This window comes from Microtus oregoni, unplaced genomic scaffold, assembly GCF_018167655.1.
Source record: "Microtus oregoni isolate MIOR12 unplaced genomic scaffold, Mior012 000027F_ref0000203, whole genome shotgun sequence".
Classification (NCBI taxonomy): domain Eukaryota; kingdom Metazoa; phylum Chordata; class Mammalia; order Rodentia; family Cricetidae; genus Microtus; species Microtus oregoni.
The window spans coordinates 15804649-15829480 of NW_024543086.1; the positions used below are offsets into that span (position 1 = coordinate 15804649).

General features: G+C 40.6%; 1 protein-coding gene across 1 annotated transcript in view; it reads right to left on the minus strand.

The window, feature by feature from the left end:
• The window catches only part of Ubtd2 (ubiquitin domain containing 2), a 64542-nt gene that overhangs the window by 10353 nt on the left and 29357 nt on the right, over positions 1-24832 (minus strand). Inside the window, exon 2 of the mRNA XM_041676483.1 lies at positions 5142-5378. Within this exon, the coding sequence (XP_041532417.1) occupies positions 5142-5378 (237 nt within the window). The remainder of the gene's footprint in view (positions 1-5141; positions 5379-24832) is intronic.

Here is a 24832-nt window from a genome sequence, read left to right on the forward strand (position 1 = left end):
TATTTATTTATTTATTTATTTATTATCTATACAATATTCTGTCTGTGTGTACGCCTGCAGGCCTGAAGAGGACACCAGACCCCATTACAGATGGTTGTGAGCCACCATGTGGTTGCTGGGAATTGAACTCAGGACCTTTGGAAGAGCAGGCAATGCTCTTAACCTCTGAGCCATCTCTCCAGCCCCTCCTGGATTTTTTTAAGAGATAGGTTCTTTCTATGTAGCTCACGCTGGCCTCAACAAGTGATCCTCTTGCTTCAGCCTCCCAAGTACCGGGATCATAGGCATGCATCACATCTAGCCCTTGCCTATTTCTTGATGTTTGGGGGGAGGGGAGGTCTTTTTTGCTCTATTTTTAATTTAAAAAATATCTTGAGTATGTGTGTAGGTCAGAGGACAACTTTCAAAAGTCAGTTCTTGCCTTCCACCTTGTTTTAAGGCAGGGTCACTTGTTCCTGCTGTTCCAAAGTAGAATTCAGGCTAGATGTGTGCCACTACATTTGGCTTTAACAAGGGCTCCAAGGATCAAAGTCAGGTCATCAGGCTTGCCAACAAGAGCCATCCCCTTAGTCCCTCTGGATTGCCTTAAAAAATTATTCATTATGATTTTATGTGTATAGGTGTTTTACCTACATGTATGCCGGTTTACCATGTGTGTACATTGTCCACAGAGGCCAGAAGAGAGTGTTGGCATTGTGAGGTACCATGTGAGTACTAAGAAACTGAACTAAAGTCCTATGGAAAAACATCCAGTGCTCTTAACCACTGAACCCTATGGCCTACCTTTCTTTTTGAGATAGGGTCTCTCTATGTAGCCTTGGTTGGCCTGAGTCTCACTATGTTGACCAGGCTGACTTTTAACTCAGAGATTCACCTACTTATGCCTCCTGAGTACTGAGATTAAAAGAGCATATGTCACCACTGTCAGCATCCCTGCCTGTTTTTAATGGCCTTCTGAGATACCTAAGAGAAACAGAAAGGCCTATACACATGTATTCCCTGTTCATTTGTATATTTTAAAAAATGTACCTCGGGGGCTGGAGAGATGGCTCAGTGATTAAGAGTACTGCCTGCTCTTCCAAAGGTCCTGAGTTCAATTCCCAGCAACCACATGGTGGTTCACAACCGTCTGTAATGAGGTCTGATGCCCTCTTCTGGCTTGCAGACATACAGACAGAATATTGTATGCATAATAAATAAATAAAATATTTAAAATTTATTAAAAAAAATGTACCTTTTCCCTTTAGTATTAGTTAAAAGTCTTTTGTTTTAGGCAAGTATTTTAGGCAATATACAAGGTACCAAAAATATTAGACTTGTGTAATCTTGTAAAATATCAAAGAAGAGCCGGGGTGGTGGTGGCGCAGGCCTTTAATCCCAGCACTCGGGAGGCAGAGACAGGCGGATCTTTGTGAGTTTGAGGCCAGCCTGGTCTACAAGAGCTAGTTCCAGGACAGGCTCCAAAACTACAGAGAAACCCTGTCTCGAAAAACAAAAACGAAAAAAAACCAAAAAAACAAAAAAAAATCAAAGAAGACTTGTGTAATGGCTTTACAAATTCAAAGAGTTGTGTACTGGGTGTGAATCAAAGATGCTTTTGTTACTCTTAGTTCAAATCTCAGTTCCATGATTTATCCTGTAAAGTCATAATCTCTCCTTGCTTCAGTTTTCTCATGAGTAAACTGGGAATTGCTACTGATTTTTTCTTTCAAGCATGAGAGTTCACTCACCTACCTACCTACCTTACAACTTAAAAAAAAAAAAGCCAAGTTTTTAGAATTTTTATATAATGGCAAAATAGCAAACCATGAGAAAAAAAAGCACTTAAGGCAATTTTTAAAATAAATGCTGTAAAAAAAAACTATGGGGAAAGAACTAGGTTATGAGAAGGGGTGTAGCCAAGAGTAGAGTCCTCTAAAAGCAAACAGGCCACAGTGGATACAGCCAAGTCAGGATCTGTAAGTCAAGGTTGGTGCAGGGAATTTATCTATTAGTTTCCAGTGTGAAAAACTAAACTCATCAGTCCTGGTGTCTATTGAGTGTCTTTGGTAGATCAGGCATCACAGTAAACAACTCACAAGTAACATCACATTGAGCCAATGCAACAACCCAGACAGATGGTTACCACAGTCCAATATAACAAAGAGAACTGAGGGTTACAGAAATGATTTGCTTAAAGTCACATAGCTTTAATTACTAGAGAAGCACAAGTGATGTCAAAACCTATCACTGAGCAGGTCTAAAAACATTCAATTAAATAGCTAAATTGTACCTGACAGCAAATTAGGGTTGGTTTCTCTGTGTAGCCCTGTATTTACAGACTCATTCTGTAGATGGGGCTGGCCTCATACTTGCAGAGATCTGCCTGCTCTGCCTGAGTGCTGGAGTTAAAGCAGTGCACACCACATGTGGAATAGCAACATTCTTCTTCTTGACAGTTCACACAGATAAGAACAAATCAGATTTAAATTACACTCAATAGGATATGCACAGTCTGTGCCTGTACAGGAAACAGAGATGCTTGCCTTTATGAACTCAAAAGCATTTTACAATATTTGTTCAATTTACTTAATACATTTTTGCTGTTGTTTCTTTTCGAGACAGGGTTTCTCTGTAGCTTTGGAGCCTGCCCTGGAACTAGCTTTTGTAGACCAGGTTGTTCTTGAACTCACAGAGATCCACCTCCCTCTGCTTCCTGAGTACTGGGATTAAAGGTGTGCGCCACCATTGCGGGTAAATTTACTTGATATATTTATTGTGTGTGTTTATGCCACAACACACATTTGGATATCAGAAGACAACCTGAGGTAGTTGGTTCTCTTTCCTTCCACTGAATTGGTTCCTAGAAATGAACTCACATGTCATCGAGCTTAATGATAAACACCTTTACCTGCTAAACCATCTTGGAGCAATTTTTAGAAAAGGTCTGTCTATCTATCTATCTATCTATCTATCTATCTATCTATCTATCTATCTATCTATCATGCAATATTCTGCTTGCGTCCGCATGCCAGAGGAGGGCATCAGATCTCATTAGAGATGGTTGAGAGCCTCCATGTAGGTACTGGGAACTGAACTTTGGACCTTGGGAAGAGCTGCCAGTGCTCTTAATCTCTGAGCCATTTCTGCACCCTTCCATGAACTTTTAAACGAAGCTACAATTTGGAGAACATAATTAGCTATAGGTAACTATGTTAAGTATAAAATGATGAAGTCAAAGTTCCAGGGTTCTGGATTAAAACAATCATATACATAAATAAGACTCTCCATACAGCCACTTGCAGGCCTACACAACAGATGCTGCTTGGGAATTACGCATCAGAAATAAGTAACATAACTTTGTGAAAGTAGAATCTTCATTCTCTGTCACAATAATAGGGTAGCTGAAGGGGCAGATCATGTCACCACCTCCTTATCTGCAATCATGGAAGAAGTAAAGAATTTAAGCAATAGCCACGACAACTAGGACTAAGTGGACATGTTGAAATGGCACTCTATTCAGACACTTCAAATATAGAAGGGATCATTTTTACACATGTGGGAGAAGTGGGTATTAGATAAATGTTTAGTGATATAAGCCCATGCTAACAAGTGCTCATAATAAAGAACGGATAGTCACAAAACAAGGAATGCTTCTTAGAAGCATGGCTAATTAGAATATAATGGGGATTTGGAAAGTTGGCAAGGCTCATGAGTAAAACATTCCGCACTGGACAAAGAGTCAAAGGACATTCTGCAGATGATTAAATTACTAAAGCATTGCTCCTCTACAAATGAACACAAGTAAAAAAGACAAAAAGACACTGGGGAAAATGACAGTGGCATAAAAATGAACAGAGAAGAGTAAATGTTGATGGTTATCCCTTATATAGGTCAGAAAAAAAAACAACCTAGAAAAATACTAACTTGTAAAGTTAAAGAGAAAAACACCAAAGTAAAAGACAAAGAGTACATACATAAAACTAATACCTAAACCTCAGCATGAAATACTTAATATTTCAATCAAGGAGACCGACCATACAAGGGTATGTGCATTAAGTCTAGCATCTATGTGTCCCTGGATACATATAAATTATGGTGGTTCTCAGTCACTCTCCTACAGCAAGAAAGGTTTCTTATAAGGCTCATGGCTACAGTCATGGAAAACTACCCTTAAAAACTTTGAAGCTGGGGCAGAAAAGGTGGCTCAGCAGTTAAGAGCTGTTACTGATCTTACAGAAGACACGGGCTTGTTTCCCAGCACTCACCTGGCAAAAATACCCATACAAAGAAAATAAAAAATACATCAGCCGGGTAGTGGTGCTGCACGCCTTTAATTCCAGCATTCGAAAGGCAGAGACAGGTGGAATTCTGTGAGTTCAAGGCCAGCCTAGTCTACAGAGTGAGTTCCAGGACAGGTTCCAAAGCTACAGAGAAATCCTGTCTCGAAAATACAAAAAAAAGAGATTTCTATTTTATTTTTATATGTATGAGTGCTTCCCTAAACATATGTAATTATATATGAAAGCATGTTATGCACCACATACATGTAGTACCTACCTGGAGAAGCCAGAAGAGGGAATCAGATTTCCCTGAAGCTGAAGTTACAGATACTTGTGAACCACCAAATGGTTGGTTGTAAACCGAACCCAGATCCTCTGAAAGAGCAGCAACCACTGAGCCATCTCTCATATGGCCCTTCCCTCTTGCAAATAACAATTAAAAAAATGAACTTTAAAGTTTAGGTCTGCTTATACTAAATGATGGGAAAGCAGGATGACAAAGGGGCATCCATGAAGTCTCATACTTTATAAAACATAAACTGAGACTCCCCAGCTCTGGCAGGAAAGAGGTTAAGGCAGCAGCAACAACTGCTGCTGGGCAGGGATGTATACTGTATAGAGAAAGGGGCTTGTGTCTAGAGAAAACTAAGTCATACAGAAACTAGAAATACTATATAAAATGTTCTCTTTCCTGAGATTAAGAAACATAAAAATGAACCAAGACACAAACTGTCACCAGCTGAAAGATATAAAAAGAAGAGAAAAAGAGGAGTGCTATCTTTTACTATAATAAAAAGAATTAGAATAACATGTACAAGAAAAACAAGAAACTCCCTCCCAGGTGGCTGTGCCCCTTTGACATCAGGACTCCAAACCTACCGTGTGGTAGTGTTATGTTTGCACCATCAATGATTGCCTGTGCCAGTTCATGATCATTGCTTTCAAAAGCATGTGCTGCAGCCTTCAAGGCATCCCAGATCTCTTTCCGCCCTTCAAAAGCTGGTGCAGTGTCCCAAAATTCATCCCTCTTGCTGCGCAGTTGTCCATCTGTCATGGGATAATCGCTTTTCCATTTTGGTTTCTCCTTTTTCAAAGGCTGGTTACGACCTAGAGCAACTGAAAGGAGACAAGGCTGACATCAATATTCATTTTAAAAAAATCCTTATTTTTGTAAGAAAAGTTATGTGGTTATATTCTCATTTTGGATCTTTTACCACAATTACAGCTAGATGCCTATTTACTGATTTTACTGATTTCTGCTGAAATTCTATTAGCCAATCTAGAGCAACTGGAGATAACTAGATGCAAAATTTCCTTTTCTGGATTTTTTTCTTCCTTCCAACTCAGAGCAATCTTCCTGCTTCAGTCTCCTGAGTGCTAGGATTACAGGTATGAGCCACTGCAGCAGGTTGCGGTAATTTTCAGTAAGTCAATAGCTCTTTTCCGAAGTATATTTCCAAAGGATGATTTTAAACAGTTATAAGGGGCTAGGGAGGTGGTTTAGTCAGTAAAATGCCTGTGGTTCAAGCAGGAGACAGAGACAGGCAGATTCCTGGAGCTCAGTTGGCCATCCGATTCAGACAAAGCAGTTAACTCCATATGAGATACAATTTAAAAAAAAAAAATCAAGTGACGAGTAACTGAGGAAGACACCAACAGTGGCGTCTCCCTTTATATGTACACACACACATACACATTGACAAAGAATTAAACTGCGGGTTGGGAACATAGCTCATTTGGTGTGGGCAACACATGTTAACGATCCCAGATCTGAGGAAGTAGAGACAAGCAAACCCTCAGGATTTGCTGGCTAGCTATCCTAGTCTACTTGGTGAGTTCTAAACTAATGAGAGACCTAGCCCAGAAAAGGAAGATAGATGGCTCCTGAGGCAGACCAAATGGCCTCCACAAGCACACATGCACACCACTACCCCCATAAACATGCATACACAAGCATATTGACACACACACACACTCCGCATAGTTACAAGGAGGGTTATAATTACAAACTGAGAGTAGTGGCACACGCCTGTAATCTCAGCATTTGGGAGGCAGACCAGGCTGGCCTCAACAGAGGCCAGCCTGGTCTGCAGAACAGAGTTCCAGTATAGCCAGGACTACAAAGAGATCATGTCTCAAAACAAAACCCCACACAACAACAAAATGTAACTGTAACAAATGTACCATTCTGGTAAGAAATGTTTACTCACAATGGGTAACTATGAACGACTCCAGGAAAATATGGGAATTTTCTGAATAAAAGTTCCATTCTGTTCATTAAAACATACACACACACACACACACACACACACACACACACACACACACACATATATATATATATACCAGAAGCCAAGAAACGTAGGAAGTGTTTTATCAAACTAACAAGGGCAGAATATGAGTGACAAATGCTGCAGCAGAGACTCAAGGGAAAGTAAATAGTGTGAAATAGTTTGAATCACAGGATCTTTGGACATTAAAAAACAAAACAAACAAAAAAGAAACAGGAAGTCAAAGCAAATCCAAATTCCAAAAAGCCTACTTTTCTGTGTCCAAGAAGGCAAACCAGACCAACCAACTTAGGAAGAAAGTTAGTGGAATGATTCCTCCAACTTCCCCTCGGAGAGCTCAGAATACCTTTCTCTGAAAACTCATGCAAGAGCTAGTTCAGAAAGAAGTGGTGCAGAGGGATGAAATTCACAATTCACTTTTTTTTCCTTTGAGGAACAAGGAATCAAACAAGTAAATACTGGGTCAATGGATAAGCTCTTAGCCACAAACAACAACAACTACAGCAATGCTGTATTCTAGTGCCAACCCTAAGAAGAAGAAAAGGGAAAGAGGCATATATCTCCTTAGAGAATGTTACACAGCAACAGAATTAAAACAAATCTCAGGTAGCCTCTGTACTCAGATATTTCCACAGCCTACATAATCACTGATCTATTTTCTATGGGTCATACTGATTTCTACTGCCTTCTTACCTCTGGGTCTATCTCTAGTACCAGGCATAATAAAGCTTAATAGACAGAAGTAAACAGGATATTAAACTATGATGAAAAGATAAAAAATGTTGGGAAGATTAGGGAGATAAATGACAGTGCAGATAGAAAGCAGAGAAGGCATGCATCAAAATTCACTGTTCCAGCTGGGTGGAGGTGGCGCACACCTTTAATCCCAGCACTTGGGAGGCAGAGGCAGGCAGACCGCTGTGAGTTCAAGGCCAGCCTGGTCTACAAGAGCTAGTGAAACCCTGTCTCGAAAAACAAAAAAAACAAAAAACAAAAAACAAAGCACTGTTCCATATTTAATTGCAGGAAGAACATTAATTTAAAAGAATCTAAAATGGTTCTAAAGCACGAATACAAAATAAATATGACTCTTAACCCCTGGGAAATTTCTCTTTCCCAGCCTGCATTCCTTTATGACGGGGCTAACTAATATGGTAAAGTACATTTGGTTTGACATCTGAATTGAAATAAATTCATTTTACTAGGTCTGACCATTGATTTCAAGGTCAAACGTCCCTGGCCTCTTTAGTCTTTCATATAAACCTTCAGTACTGACATGTGATGATGTTTTATTCCCCTAAATGAAATGCAAAGCAAGCAAGTTTTAAAAGGACAAGTATAACAGAGCAGGGAACACATCCATCTGGTAGCATAGCTGGAAACAAAATCCAAGTCTCCAAATGTAATCAACAAATAGGTACTGCCTACTTAGGGTAACACTCTATCTGTGTCTATGAGGTTTGATTCAAATGTGAAAATTCAATCTGTAGTAATGGCTTTCCGCTACATACTGACAAAATTAAAGCACCATTCTCAATAGAATGTCCAAAATATGTCCAATAACCATGACTGACCACTGGTTCCACCAAGGTGAAATGAAAAGGCAGATTTCATTTTCAGCTACATTAACCTCTACTTGAGTAGAAAATTTATACTCAATCTCAGTCATTGAGCCTAAGTAAAAAGAAAGGCATGGTAACAAGTGAGCAGATTCTGTGCCATCTACTTGGATAATGTGTTGGGTTGACCTGAGCAGTTCTAGACTCTCATATATTTTTTTTTAAATATTTATTTATTTATTATGTATGCAATGTTCTGTCTGTGTGAATTCCTGAAGGTCAGAAGAGGGCACCAGACCTCATTACAGATGGTTGTGAGCCACCATGCGGTTGCTGGGAATTGAACTCAGGACCTTTGGAAGAGCAGGCAATGCTCTTAACCACTGAGCCATCTCTCCAGCCCGACTCTCATATATTTTAAATATTCTAAGCATGTAACTTGGTGCAGTTTCTTGTCATTGTGAGATCAGCAACAAAACCTCTACAGTCTCACTATCTGATATGAACAATTCAAAAAGGACCTCAAATTTGGTATGGTGGTACCTACATACAATTCTAGTTACCCAAGAGGCTGAGGCAGGAGGATGGCATATTTGAATCTAGCCTAAGCAAGACAGCAAGACCCCATTTCAAAAAGGAAGCTCTAGCCAGACATGCGGCATGATGATGCACACCTTTAATCCCAAGCACTCAGAAGGCAGAGACAAGTGAGGCTGCCCTAGTCTACAGAGCAAGTTCCAGAACAACTAGGGTGACACTGAGAAACTGTGCTGTGGGATAAAACTTTTGTACACTGTAAAGATTTGTCACTTGTATTGGTTTAATAAAATGCTGACTGGCCAGTAGCCAGACAGGAAGTATAGGCGGGACAACCAGACTAAGAAAATTCTGGAAAGGCCAGACACAGTTGCCACCCAGGCGTGGATGAAGAATGCTGCACTGATAAAAGGTACCAAGCCACATAACACAGACAAGAATTATGGGTTAACTTAACATGTAAGCACTAGTTAATAATAAGTGTGAGCTAACAGGCCAAAGAGCTTATAATTAATATAAGCCTCTATGTATTTCTTTGGGACTGAATGGCTGCAGGACCAGGCAGGACAGAAACTTCCATCTACAAAACCCTGTCTCAAAAACAAACAAACAAACAAACAAAACCAAGACAACAGTTTTCAAATACAAAAAAACCCCCAAAAAACAGAAAAGTAAAAACACCCTTTTCGTATGTGAATTACCTTCCTTACCTATGTGAGGTAGCTTTATTTCTTCTGCTCATATTTGTACTAAGACCAAGAACACAGTCTCAGAGTCTCTCTCCTCTCTCCTCTCCCTCCCCCCCCCCTCTCTCTCTCACACACACACACACACACACACACACACACACACACGTGCGCGCGCAACACATTTATATTGGTTAAGGTAATCATCATTCTGAATGTGTTTTAAACCATATCCTGTCAAAAGTTCCATGATAATTCCTTTGCAGGAGTAAACAAAACAAAAATGAGTATTCACCGTGAAGACATGAAATAGGCTCATCTTATTTCTGTCTAGGTTTCTGAACTTTAAACATATATAGTATGTATCATCTGTGTGTAGAACATCCATTATTAAACTAACCAAATCTCTGTGGCAATCATTACTATTTGAAAAGTCATAGTATTTTGGGGGATTGGGGTGGTATTTTTTTGAGACCAGGTTTCTCTGTGTAATAGCCCAGGCTGTCCTGGAACTCACTCTGCAGACCAAGTTGGCCTTGAACTCACAGAGATCCACCAGCCTCTGCCTCCTGAGTGTTGGAATTAAAGGCATACACCACCACCACCCAGTGGAAAGTCAGATTTAATTTTTTTTTATTTTTACACATGTGAGTGTTTTGCTTGCAGGTATGTGCATCACATATGAGCAGCACCCACAGAGGCTAGAACAGAGTGTTGGAACCCCTGACACTGAAGTTACAGACAGTTTTGAGTTTACATGTAGGTATTGGGAATTGAACTCAGGTCCTCTGGATCCAGTGTCCTTAACCACACAGCTATCTCTCCAGCCCTAATATAATTAAGTCACTCCACTATCTGACCTTAAAAGTTTCATGTTGGTTTCAACAGAGTACCAAAACAAGTCAAAAAAGGCTTCATGATAACCTAAATCAGAGTTACTGCTCAACTTATCTTTAGTTAAATAAACTGGGGGGAAAAAAGCTATTTTGGCAAATTAATTCAAGCTATCATCTCATTAAAACATATGACTTGGGTGATCAAGGACAGAACCTGAGTCCTCTGCAAGAGCAACAAGTGTTCTTAACTGCTAAGCTATTTCTCCAGCCCTTTTCCTTGTAAAGGTTAAACACTGTTTCCTCACTCTGTCACAGATTTAATACTAAAAAGCTAAAGGCTTGCTTTTCAGATGGAACTAAGTAGCATATGACTTTAAAAACATTTTTATCACAAATTCATTTAGACATTCTGTTTATAAGAAACAATGATCTTTGGGAAGATAGGTCAGTTAGTAAAGTCTTTGCTATGCAAACATGAGGACCTGAGTTCGATGGAAAGCCCACATAAAAAGCTGTGACTGACATAATATCCTTATAATTCTAGTGCTGGAGAGGTAGAGACAGACTGGGGCTTACCAGCCAGTCAAGCTGACCTAAGTAGCAAGCCCAGGCCAGAAAAATGAATCTATCTCTCCCCCCAGACAGAGATCTTAAAAAGTGCCTCAAGATTGTGAAGTCTTTTCTTCCTTTTGATCTTTCTTTGAAAAATTTCTGACTTAATGTTTGGGACTCCTCAGATAAAGAAAGGAAAGGTCAGAATACAAAGGCAAGATAAAAATACCAAGACTGGCCGGGCGGTGGTGGCGCACGCCTTTAATCCCAGCACTCGGGAGGCAGAGGCAGGCGGATCTCTGTGAGTTCGAGACCAGCCTGGTCTACAAGAGCTAGTTCCAGGATAGGCTCCAAAACCACAGAGAAACCCTGTCTCGAAAAACAAAAAAAAAAAAAAACAAACAAACAAACAAAAATACCAAGACTGAGCCGGGCGGTGGTGGCGCACACCTTTAATCCCAGCACTTGGGAGGCAGAGGCAGGCGGATCTCTGGGAGTTCGAGGCCAGCCTGGTCTGCAAGAGCTAGTTCCGGGACAGGCACCAAAGCTACAGAGAAACCCTGTCTCGAAAAACCAAAAAAAAAAAAAAAACCAAACAAACCAAACCAAGACTAAGATGAGTGACGGTGGCAGACTCCTTTAATCCCAGCAACTGGGGGCAGAGGCAGGAAGATCTGTCAGTTTGGGGCCAGCCTGATCTACAGAGTTCCAGGATAGCTAGAACTGTTACACAGAGAAACCCTGTTTCCAAAAAACAAAATTAAAAAAAAAAAAGCCAACATGTGACCATGACAATATTAGCTTTAACAAACAGAAACCTGGAAAGCATCAGCTTCCCTAGTACAATATGCCTGGGGGTGGGGATGACAAAAGAGACACCATCAAAAGACAAATTACCGTCTCAAGCAATTTTCAAGTATCTAAAGGAGGAAGAACCAGGACAGAAAATTCACCCTATCTGCTACTGACTAAAGGCATAAAAAAAGAAGGAAAACCTTCTAGTCACTGCAAAGCTAAGGGGACAGTGCAGAACTCTGACAGCAGATTTTGCAGCCCTCCCGGAGCTAGCAGAAACAAACCTAAAGTCCATAGGTCTCTAAGAGGGGAGGGACCTTTAACAAAATTTCTTACTCAATCCAACAAGAGACCAGAAAAGCTAGTTTCAGAGTCTCCTCAAGATAAACTTCAATGAATATGAAACTGTTGCTGTTTTTATTAGTGTTTATAGATGAAGACTTTCAGTTAAAGAAAGGAAAAAACATAAAAACAGAAAACCTTATTAACTCTGCATTAGTAATGTCAATATAAGCTTATGACCTAAAAATGCTCAAAAATATTTTATATCTTTTTAACTAGATGCCTAGAGTGACAACTTAGCAGAGCTAGGTAATAACTGAGCTCCAGAGCTTAGTTCTAAGTGAAAATCCCAATTTAAAGGAGACACAGCTTCTTAGAGCAGGGGTTCTCAACGTGAAGAGGCGGTCACAGGTATCTTTCATATCAGATATTTTCATTATGATTCATTAACAGTAGCAAAACTACAGTTATAAAGCAACAACAAAATAATTTTATGGTTGGGAGACATCACAACATGAGGAACTGTGTTATAAAAGGGTTGCAGCATTATGAAGGCTGAGAACTACTGCTTTACAGAAACATCTATTTTTAGGCACAGACTACAGAAAACTAAACCAGGTTGTGACAACTCAATGAAATTAATATTTCAGTAATTTCACACATACACAAAACTATGGAAACCAAAACCCTGTAGGTAGTAAGCCATAAACGTAATGTGTATGGAACTCAACTCTGATCTGTAATCGCTATTATATGATCACTTTAGTGTTATCAGCTGTTTGTATCCCCTCAAATTCCTGTCACACCACAATACCCAAAGCATGATATCTGGAGGAAGAGTCTTTGGGAGGTAATGAGTTTATGCAGGCAGGACACTCTAGGATGGGATTAGGAGAAAGAGATAACACTACCATGAGAGGACAGATAAAAGGCAGCTAAATGGGTACCAAATGGGATCTTACTAAACATCAAATCAATCACCACCTCAATATTAGAGATCCCAATTTTCAGAATTGTGAGAAATAAATTTCAGAAGTCACCCAGTCTACAGTACTGTTACAGTGACCTGACCTGACTAAAATAGATACTGTCACCAAGAAGCAGGGCATTGTAATGAATACCTAAAAGGGTAGAAATAATGTGCAAGTAGCGGCTGGAAGAGGGTGACCCAGCATTATCAACAGATAATGAGGAAATGGGTATTTGAGCTCATACTTTTGGAGGTTTCAGCCTAGATCCTTTGTGCCTGTGAAGACCCACACTGGTAGAAGCACATGGCTGATGTTAACTGAGCAAAGAAGCAAGGAGAATAGGGGAGACTGCCAGGGTCTCATTATCGCCATCAAAGTCCTGAAAGACCTAAAGGCTTTCAGGTCCTAGAACCTCCCCAAACACCATCCTGGAATTCAAGTCTTTAAGATAAGGGACTTAAAGAAAGACATTCAAGTTCTAACTATAGCAAAGATTTTTGAGGTACGTGCATGCTAGAAAAAACCAATGTTCCTAAGAAGAGATTGCGAAAGGCAATTCTGCAGTGTGTTCTAAAAGAAAAGAGAGGCTGATGAGACAGCCAAGCAGGTAAAAGGTGACTTATCACTAAACCTACTAACTTGAACTCCTTGGGATCCATATGGTAGAAAAATAGGACTGACTCCTGGAACTTGTCCTCTGACCTCCACATATGAGTTGTGTAAGTGTACAGAGAGAGAGACACAGAGAGAGAATAAATGTGATACAAATTTTAAAAGAAAAGAAAATCCAAAATCCTTTATGTTCTAGAGAAAGTATGAATAGTCATGAAAAGGATGGTGAAAGAAACATGGAAAGTAAAAAACACTGAAATGACAACTCAGATAGAAACAACGAATGTTACTGAACTGGATGGAGCAAGGTGATCCTGGTTATAAAGAGGCAAAAACCTGGCTGAACTGTGTTTACACTTCAGTGTTCTGTGGGAGCAGTAAACTGGTTCTTTAGCTAAGGTGATGACATATCTGTGAGCTAAAGCCACTTCTCAGGCCAGTGCTGAAGAAGCAGCTTGGTCTCCTTTGACAGTAAGTAGTAAAAGGTATGGAGAGAGAGTGAAGACACAAGTTTTCAGCAAAAAGGGATCAGAACTCAAATGATTTACAAAAGTCACTGCATTCAGCACTCATATTACAAAACAAATGGGGGCAGGGCACAGATACAACAGTTCAACTTTCAACAGGCCAGGCAGCCAACCTCTAAGCAGTTTCATGTTTCTATTTATGTATGTTTTTAGTCCTACATAGTCTCATGTTCAATGAGCAGTAAGACTAACAGGCCAACAGTTAGACCAGCAACAGAAGAGAACTGTGGAGAAACTCTCCATGCAATGGAGCTTATTTAAAACAAAGACTAAATAACTCAATAACAATACTTTAAAGGGTACTTAATTTATGGTAAATTGCAAGACTTTTTCTTCTTCCCAGTTCTTACTGAAAATATAACCTTGGACATTTGGTATAGGCTAAAATGTAAGATACTGAAGTCCATCTTTCTCACTGACTGTAGCAGAAATCTGGGACAAAATGCAAAACACAATTAACTGAAGGTTCTGAAAAGTTGATCAGAGTGGCAAGCAGAAGCCAAACATAAAGAATCATCCTCACTGAGCTAATCATTCTTCCACTTTTTATGTTTTTTTTTTCCTCTCAGATTTGATCTCTGGCAGTTTCGGTATGGAAATGCAGAAAAAGGAATTCTTAGAAACAGAAATGAGGGGCTGGCAAGATGGCTCAGAACAAGAGTGAGACCTAAATTTGGATCCCCAGCACCCATTTAAGAGTTTGGGCATGCCTCTGTAACCTCAATTCTTGGAAGGCTGAGACAGGCAGATCCAGGGGCACACTGGCAGCTAGCTTGGCAAAAACAGGGAGCCCCAGATTCAGTAAGACAACTCATCTTTTCCATTTTCAAGACAGGGTCCCATGTAGCTTAGGTTGGCCTATAACTTGTTATGTTGTCAAAGATGACCTTAAACTTCTGATTCTCCTGCCTGTATCTCCTGAATGCTGGGATTACAAGTGTCCAACACCATGCCTGGTTTGTGTAGTGTTGGGAATTAAACCCAGAGTTTTGTTAACGCTAGATAAGTACTCTTCCAAATGAGTTATGCCTCCCAGCCAGAGGCCCTATCTTAAAATAAGATGAAGTCAACCTCTGGCCTTATACACACTGCACCCTGGTTCAGGCACCAAAGGGTTGGTCACCAAAAACTTAAGTGAGAAAACCTGGTTTTGAGACAAAGTAACCAGGAAAAAGGAAAAAAAAAAGTTAATACAACATAAAGAAAGTGAGGTTATTTCTTCTCTATCCTTTTCATCACTTTTTGTAGTAATAAGAGCGGCGGGGCTGCGTTCCCAGCACCCCGGCCGCCTGCTCAGCTAGCTTATGCCCGAAATAACAACACACAAACTGTATTCATTTAATCACTGCTTGGCCCATTTCTATCTAGCCTCTTCTAGGCTAATTCTCACATATTAATTTAGCCCATTTCTAATCATCTGTGTAGCGCCCCTAGGTGCGCTTAACAGGAAGATTCTAGCCTATGTCCATCCTGGGTCGGAGCTTCATCGCGTGCGTCTGCCTGGGAGCTGGGAGCATGGCGTCTCTCTGAGGCGTCTGTTCCCGAGAGCTGTAGAGTCTGAGCTCACTTCCTCTTCCTCCCAGCGTTCTGTTCTGTTTACTCCTCCCACCTATCTTCTAACCAATGAGGGCCAAGCAGTTTCTTTTTATTTAACCAATGACCTACCTCCATCATTTCCCCTTTTTCAGTTTAAACAAAAAAAAAAGCTTTAACTTTAACATAGCAAAATTACATATAATGAAACAGTTATCAAGTAAAAGTTACAATAATCTTTATCATAACTAAGAAAAACTATAACTAACTATTCTTAACTCCATCAAAGACTCCAGAAAGATACAATACTACCTAAGCAAACAAGAAAAAAGCAACTTTTAAAACTCTAGAAATGACAGAGACATCTCGCTGCCTGGACAGTCACCCAAAGTTCCTCTGTACCGTTGGGGCATCCATCTTCAGCCTTCAGGCCCATGGTATCCAGCAGACATTTCCATAAAGCAGGAAAATTCCAGCAGACATTTCCATAAAGCAGGAAAATTCAAAGTCAGTTCAGTCACTATCTGTTGTGTCCTGCAGAATGTCTCGCAGACTCTTTCATGAATCAGGAACCCCGAAAGATCATCTCACCTTAGGCAAGTTCAGTAGTCCTCTCTCTGTGGGTTCTCTGTGTCCAGTTTATGCAATAGTCCAGGCAAGAGCAGTTTCTTGCCCAAATGGCTATCAAACTCCATAATGAGCCTCTTCGATGCCCATCTTCCTCCCAGCGTTCTGTTCTGTTTACTCCTCCCACCTATCTTCTAACCAATGAGGGCCAAGCAGTTTCTTTTTATTTAACCAATGACCTTCCTCCATCAGGAGAACAGCCTAAAATTCTGTGTGTGAACTAAGCCTAATCTCCGATTCATCAATGATCTGCGAGCACTGGCCATAAAGCAGCACAGTAATGGCTCTGATATAAACAAACCAGCAATTACTAGGATGTGCTGCTATTAAGCCTAACAAAGGCTTTGAAAAGCAAATGGACATACATCAGAACCACTAACACACAAAGAACTCAGTCTGAAGCAACTAGGTTGAGGGTTAAAACTGTGAAACAAAGCAAAGCAAACTGATAGTCTTCAGGAAATTTAATAAAGACCTACACTCTCAAATGTTCAAGATGTCCAGGAAACAATCCAGTATTGCTCAATACAAAAGAAATATGTGGCCAATTTTCAAGAGAAAAGATGATAAACAAATGGAAAGTTCTGAGATGATCCAGATGTTGAAATGATCAAAAACTTTAAAAGTTACAATCATGTTTTATAAGATTAAAAACAAACTGAAATAAAAGCCCTTTCCTCTTTTCCCTGCTTTCTTTTTTCTTTTGGTTTTTTTTTTTCTTTTTCTTTTTTTTTTTTTGGATTTTTCGAGACAGGGTTTCTCCGTAGCTTTTGGTTCCTGTCCTGGAACTAGCTCTTGTAGACCAGGCTGGCCTCGAACTCACAGAGATCCGCCTGCCTCTGCCTCCCGAGTGCTGGGATTAAAGGCGTGCGCCACCACCGCCCGGCTTTCTTTTGGTTTTTTGAGATAGGGCTCACTACATAGATCAGACCATCTTGAACTCACCATCCTCCTGCATCAAACTCCTAAGAACTAGGAATACAGGCACATGCCACCATGCCTAGCACCAAAAATTCTTAGAAGAGAACAAATTACCATCGACAAACAAATGTAAATTTGGTGCGGGAGAATTGTCTGTATCCTGTCAATCATGTATTTTAATAAAACGCTGATTGGCCAGGCAGGAAGTATATGTGGGAAAACCAGACAGGAAGTAGAGGTGGAAAAAAGAGAAGAGGAGTATTCTGGGAAGAAGGAAGCTCCCGCTCACACTCCTGCCCAGACCACCCAGACCACCGAGAAGCAAGATGTAACCTACCCAGCTGAAAGGTACCGAGCCATGTGGCTAACATAGATAAAAATAATGGGTTAATATAAGCTACAAGAGCTAATAAGAAGACTGAGCTAATGGGCCAATCAGTTTTATAACTTATGGAGATCTCTGTGTGATTTTCTTTGGGACTTGCCGGATGTGGGAACTGGGCAGGACAGAAATCCCCACAGCCGGCCCTCTTGTTACATAAATTCTAGAAATGAGGCCAGATGTGGTGGTGCATGCCTTAAATCCTAGCACTCAGGAGGAAGAGGCAGGCAGATCTCCGAGTCTGAGGCCAGCCAGGGCTACACAGTGAGACCCTGTTTCAATAAACAAACAACCAATCAAACAAAAATATAAATAAATCTGGAAATGAAAAATATAGTACCTAAGTGTTACAATCACCCCTAGAAAGAAGAGGTGGGCTTAACTGAATGAGTATAGTTGAAAGAATCCTTACAGGTACAGGGCTACAATGCTCCATCCCATTCCTTCCTGACCAGTTAACACCAGAGTGAAGCATGCAGGCTGAAATCAGAGCTCCATGCTTGCTACATCTTCAAACATTTGTTATGAGACCAGGGAAACACCTAGCACAGTTGCCAAACACCAACCAGGTCTTGACATGTTAAGCATAGAGATCAGCATTTGAATATCTACATAGTCAGTTGGATTACTTAATTTTATATTCTGTAAGAATGTCCTCCAGTTGCCAGAACAATCATATGTAGTTCAACAGTGACTTCATGGTTCAAGGCAAGGCTTAGATAGAAATCTTGGGGATTCGTCTTTGAGTTTGAGGTTAGCCTGGTCTATAGAGAAAATTCCAGGACAGTCAGAACTACTCAGAGAAACTCTGAAACAATCAAACAAATCTTGGGGGTTCTTTTTGCCTTTATACTCCAGAGTTCCATCTTAATGACATCATGAAGGCATATGGGGAGAGATGCATAAATATCAGATGAGCATTAAGAAAACATAAGAGGGATGCTGGAAAGATGGCTCATCAGATAAGAGCACTTGGCTGTTCTTCCAGAGGTCCTAAGTTCAATTCCCAGCAACCACATGGTGGCTCACAACCCTCTGTATGAGATCTGTCTCCCTCTTCTGGACTGCAGGCATACATGCAGACAGAAACACTGTATACATAATAAATAAATAAACCTAGAAAACATAAGAACTCTTCAAGATGCACTTTGTTGGTTTCCTCTGGCTAATAAGAAAGTCCTGTTTCCTGATGGGGTAATCTGCTAGGACTGATGTGAAGCTTTTGGTAAACTAGACCGGCATAACACTGTAATAGGGGGTGTAATGAAACACAGAGAAACAGGTGAAGACAACTCCTCTGACAACCTGTGTGGACACTTACCTGATTCTCTTTCCCAACACTCTCTGTATCTTTTGCCTTTTCATCTCAGCTATAACAAGTCCAGAAAGCCAGCAGTTCTCAGTATCCCCTGCATCACCCCTTTGACTGGAAGATACTGTCCTTCCTGGCAGAGGTGATGTTCCCTGGACCTAGCTAGCACACTGTCAGGAGTAAGCCAGTTTCTTAGTGATTGGGAAACCTTGGTATCAAAAACAGCCCCTAATGGTAGAGAGCTATTGGAAAACTCCTGAAGAGTGTAGGCAGTGTAGACATCCTGTGGACTGATTTCATGGCTATGGAGAGCTTCCAGGTCAACACTATTTGAGAAGGCTATAGCTTTGGGCCTGAGGTGATAAAACAGTTGCTAGTCAAATATAAGCTGCAACCCCTGAGCCAAGCTATGCATTCTGCCACAACCACGAGGTATTAGACATCTTTTCTGCCTCCAGTTACTGTTTGTCAGTAATACAAGAGTCTACACCAAACGGGTCAGCACAGACCATGGAGTACTATCAAACCAGCACGGCAACTCACACACTGAGGCAAAGGATTAGCAAAGAAGAGTAATTAGCTGAGAGCTCCATGGACAGGAAGTTACCTGCTCAGACCTCTTTGGTATTTAAGAGGAGAAAACTTATTTGATCACACCACGTTTGAGTAGGTAGCCACTGTGGAGTCTACTGCTTCTCAAACTGTCATAGTGGATGCTAATATCACAGGCAGTGAACAGCAGAGCGGACACTCATTGACACAAGTCCTGGCTGGAGGACTTGGCCACAGAACCACTAATTCAGGAGAATATACAGTAGTCAAGTCTGGGGTAGGGAGGCACTATAAAAACCAATTAATCTGGATTTTTTTTTGGATCAAAGACAACAATCATCCGAGGTTCATCTCATTGGATGAATTTGGGGAGTCTTGGGAGACACTCAGCTCTCATGTGAACACTGGCATTACATATCACCGCATCTGTGACCTTGTCCAAAACATCCATTCCAACAAGGATGGCCACAATGACATCAACAAACTCCTTGAGACACTGTCTGGTGTAGTCCTGTTCAAAGGTGTAGTAGTAGGAGCAGCGGGCTGCGTCCCTGGCACCCGGCCGCCCCCACGGCTAGCTTTACCCGAAATAATTACAAGGAAACTGTATTCTTTTAAACACCGCTTGGCCCATTATATCTAGCCTTTTCTCGGCTAACTCTCGCACCTGGACTAGCCCATTTCTTATAATCTGTGTAGCCCACGAGCTGGCTTACCAGGAATGATCTTAATTAACCTGCATCTGTCTGGAGTGGGAGAACCATGGCAACTCCCTGACTCAGCCTAGCAGTTTCTTTATTGCTTAACCAATGAAATCAACAGATTGATATATGACACTCCCACATCACAAAGGGAAAAGTCTCAGCTTCCCTACAATTTACAGAAGCCCACAGCAGCATCATCCAGGCACTATGAAAGAACTTGGTTTTATATTGCCCATGGTACCGTATAGGCAAGGAAAGCTCTGCTTCTAAGACTTGTAGAACTTTATGCTCAGAACTTGCCTATCAACGTGAGCCAGAATCACCATGTATCTGGGTGTACATTTGTGTGTGTGTGTGTGTGTGTGTGTGTGTGTGTGTGAGAGAGAGAGAGAGAGAGAGAGAGACAGACAAACAGACAGACAGACAGACAGACAGACATAGGTGTCACCATCTCACCAACTTCACAAAGTATACTTCAGTTATTCTTAAATTCTGAAATCAAGTGAGTGATGGTGGTGCATGCATGCCTTTAATCCCAGAATTCGGAAGACAGAGGTAGGAGGATCTCTAAGTTTAAAGCCAGCCTCATCTACAGAGTGGGTTCCAGGACTGGCTCCACAGCTACTGGGTAACCCTGTCTCGAAAAATCAAACCAAGCCAAAACAAAAACAAACAAACAAACAAAAAAAAATCACTGAAATTCTTTCCTAGTTAAGAACTGTTAATCCAAATATCACTGTTTTCATTCTGTATCTTTGTTTTAAAAAACATGCTAGCACACGTTATATGACATTTAAATTACCACATAAAGTAGAAAACAAACTGTTAGAGGAAAGGTAGTTTAAAGGGAATGGGAACAAGAAGTTGATGGATGGCTGGGTATGGTAGCACACACCTTTAATTGTAGCACTCCGGAAGCAGACACACAGGTGGAATTCCCTGTGAATCTGAAACCAGCCTGCTCTACACGGAGTTCAGTGAGATTCTGACAGACAGACAGACAGACAGGGAAGAAGGAGGGAAGGAGGGAGGGAGGGAGGGAGGGAGGGAGGGAAGGAAGGAAGGAAGGAAGGAAGGAAAGGTGAGTCAACAAGTAAAAGCACTTGCTGCCAGGCTTAACAATCTGAGTTTGACCCCCAGAACCCATATGACAATGGATGGAGAGAACCAACTACACAATGCTGTCCTCTGCCTTCCATACATGTGCTGTGGTGGAACATGCACAAACACACCAAAAACTTTAAGACTTGGGGTTGTACTTCACACACACTACACACACACACACACACACACACACACACACACACACACAGAACACTTTAAGACCTCGGGTTGTAGTTCAGTAGTAGAAAACTCTTCTAAAATGTACAAGGTCTTAGGTTTGAGCCACAGCACAGGGGATGGAGGAAGAGTCCTGAATGTACAGCACTGGAAATTCAGACAGAAAAGACAATACTAGTATTTAAAGATGTTTGTGCATGTGTGAGCTGAGATCTCTCATATGGGAGACACATTTAGTTTCAAAAAGCTCACTTAACCCCAAAGGGAAAGCTGAAAAATCACAAGTAGGGCTGAGGAGATGCTGAGCAGCTAAGAGCACTGGTTGCTCTTCAGAGCACCACATGGTGTCTCACAACCGTATGTAACTTCACTCCTAGGGGATAACACCCTTTCCTGACCTCCATGAGTACGAGGCACACATGTGGCTAATGCACAGACACACATACATACACATAAATAGAATTTTTTCAAAACTCGCAAACACATACAGCATAGTCAAACTTCTAAAAATCAAAACCGAAGAGATCGTGAAGCAATCATAGCAAGGTCTTGTATTACATACTGAAGGATGACACAAGCGTCAGTGGACTTTGTTTAGAAACCAGAGGGCAGAAGGTAAGGCAATGTTAAATAGCTAAGTATCAAACTGTCAACCTCAAATTTGGTATCCAATAAAATTATGCCCCAGGCTGAAAAACAAAAATGATGGAAAACTAGGAGAATTTATCAGCAGAACAGATGGAAAACAACAGAACAATAAAAAAATGTTAAGGAAAGTTCTGACAACTGATGGACAATGACAGCAGAAGGCTCAGAAACAAAGGACAAGTAGTTAAACCAAATTATATGAGAAAATAAAAATGAATTTTCTCCTCTGACTCTTAAAATAGGTATGACTGCAAAAAGCAAAATTAACGATGCTATGTAAGTCATGGTGGATGAGCAGCCAGTGTCCCTGCTATGGGATATTGAAGTAGTGCATAACACACACACTCACAGCTTTTTTTTTTTTTAATATTTATTTATTTTGTATACAATATTCTGTCTGTGTGTATGACTGCAGGCCAGAAGAGGGCACCAGATCTCATTCCAGATGGTTGTGAGCCACCATGTGGTTGCTGGGAATTGAACTCAGGACCTTTGGAAGAGCAGGCAATGCTCTTAACCTCTGAGCCATCTCTCCAGCTCCCCACAGCTTTTTTTTTTGTTAAAAAAAAAAAGGTAAATGGACTGACAAGAAGGCTTAGCACATGTGACCAAAGCTAGTGACTTAAGTTTGACTTCTAGAACCCATAGAAAGAACCAATTCCTGAAAAAAGTCCTCTGACCTCCACAAGTGCACCATGGTGGTGCACAATAAATAACTGTCCTGTTGTTTTTTAAATGGGGGGAAGAATCAATTTAAGAAAATTTTATGGTTTAAGGAAACCAATAAGAATGAAATAAATGTGATACTGCACACCATCTACAAGAATCTCCTGTAAATATGCTGACACAGAAAGGCTAAAAGTAAAAGGACAGAAAGCAAACACTAGGGGAACAAAAGAGTGTAAGTGTGTCTATATTAATAGCTGAATAGATCTTAAAGCAAGGGAGCACTACAGAGATAAATGTTGAGTCTATTCATCAAGAACACAAACAGTCATAAATATATCACCTAGCATAGATAAGCCAGCAGAACTAAGGTAGGAAAACAGATCATTCCACAGTCATACTTAGAGACCTTAGTATTCAACCAGTAATAGGATTATTAACCAACATGATAGAACATTACTCCACGTAACTACAAAACAAGAATTCTTTTTGGTTATGGGGCTTAGGGATTTTTGTTTGTTTGAGACGGCCAGAGCAGAAGTGTTAGACATTGATAATGACAGTCTCTGGAACTGAGCATATACACCTATAGCCCCAGCATTTGGGAAGCAAAAGCAAAAGAATCAGGAGTTCAAGGCCAGCCTTGGGTACATACTAAGTTCAAGGTCAGTCCGAGTTACAGGAGATCTTGTCTCAAAAAAAAAAAAAAAAAAAAGTTACCTAGAAAAGTTCCAAATACATTTTAAAGGAAAAATCTTTAAATGTGTGGAAAGGAAAGAAAATGAAACTACAAGAGACCAAAAATGTAGGTATGCTCTCCAAAACACTGTTAGTGTCAAATTAGTAATAGAGCCTAAAGCTATGTATATAACTCAGAGGTAGAACATTTGCCTTCATATACAGTCTAGATTTGAGCCACACCACTACAAAAAAAAAGAAAAAACAAAAATATAGCAAATTAAATTGAAAGCAAGCTTAAAGAAGAAAGTAATAAAGAAGAGAAATCTGAAAACTCAATAGACTAAAAATCAATAAAACCAAAAACTAATTCTTTAAAAATATTTATAGAATCAACAAACTGCTGGGCTGACTAGGACAAAACTGCCAGTATTAGAAATGTAGTGGTGTCACTACAGATCCTATAGAAATGAAAGGATAATAAGAAATCTTTACTTAGGTAGGTATAATTCAGTGCTAAGACACTTCCCTGGCACTAACACCAAAGTCTTAAGTTCTGTCCTCAGCACTATGCAAGAGCCTTGGTTTGACCCCTAGTAGGCCCCACATTTCACTGTGTGTGTGTGTGTGTGTGTGTGTGTGTGTGTGTGTGTCTGTCTGTCTGTCTGTCTGTCTGTCATACACACACGTGGCCATAGGACAACCTTGGGTGCCATTCCTTGGGCACCATTCACAAACTTTTCATCCTTCCCTCCTTTCTTTCCAGAAACCAAGTTTCTCAGTTCTGGTATGAACTCACAAGTAGACCAATCTGGCTGGGCAGAGTTCCAAGGATCCACCTGTCTTCACCTTTCTGGTGTTGGCATTAAAAAAAAATGTGCCACCACCATGTCCAGCTTCTTTTGGCATGGGTGCCAGGGATCAAACTCAGGTCTTTCAAGCATACTGACTAGTTTGTGTGTTTGTGTACATGTGGTAAGTAGCCAGAGGTGGGAATTGTGTGACTTTCTTAGGTTACTCTCCATCTTATTTTTATTTTGTTTGTTTTGGTTTTTCAATATAGGGTTTTTCTGTAGTTTTTGGAGCCTGTCCTGGAACTAGCTCTTGTAGACCAGGCTGGCCTCGAATTCACAAAGATCCACCTGTCTCTGCTTCCCAAGTGCTGGAATTAAAGGCGTGTGCCACCACCACCTGACTACATCTTATTTTTTTTGAGACAGGATCTCACACTAAATCTGGAGCTCAATGACACAGCTAAGTTAGCTGCCCAGTGAGCTTGGGATCTCCCTCTTGGTCTCCCTAGCAATGGGAATACAGATGTGTACTGCATGCCTGGCTTTTTTACATGGGTGCTGAGAATGTGAATACAGGTCCTCATGCTTACAAAAGAACACTTTACTAACTAAACCTTCTTGCCAGTCCTTTCTCAATTTTTCTTCTTCTTTGAGACAGGTCTCAAACTGTAGTTTGGGATGGCCTAGAACTTACTATGAAACCTAGGCTAGTCTTTATCAAGGCAATCCTCCTGCCTCAGTCTCTCAAGTGCTTGGATTTCAGACCTGAACGGACTACCCCATCCAGATTAAACTCTTAATACATAAATATTTATTTAAAGGCA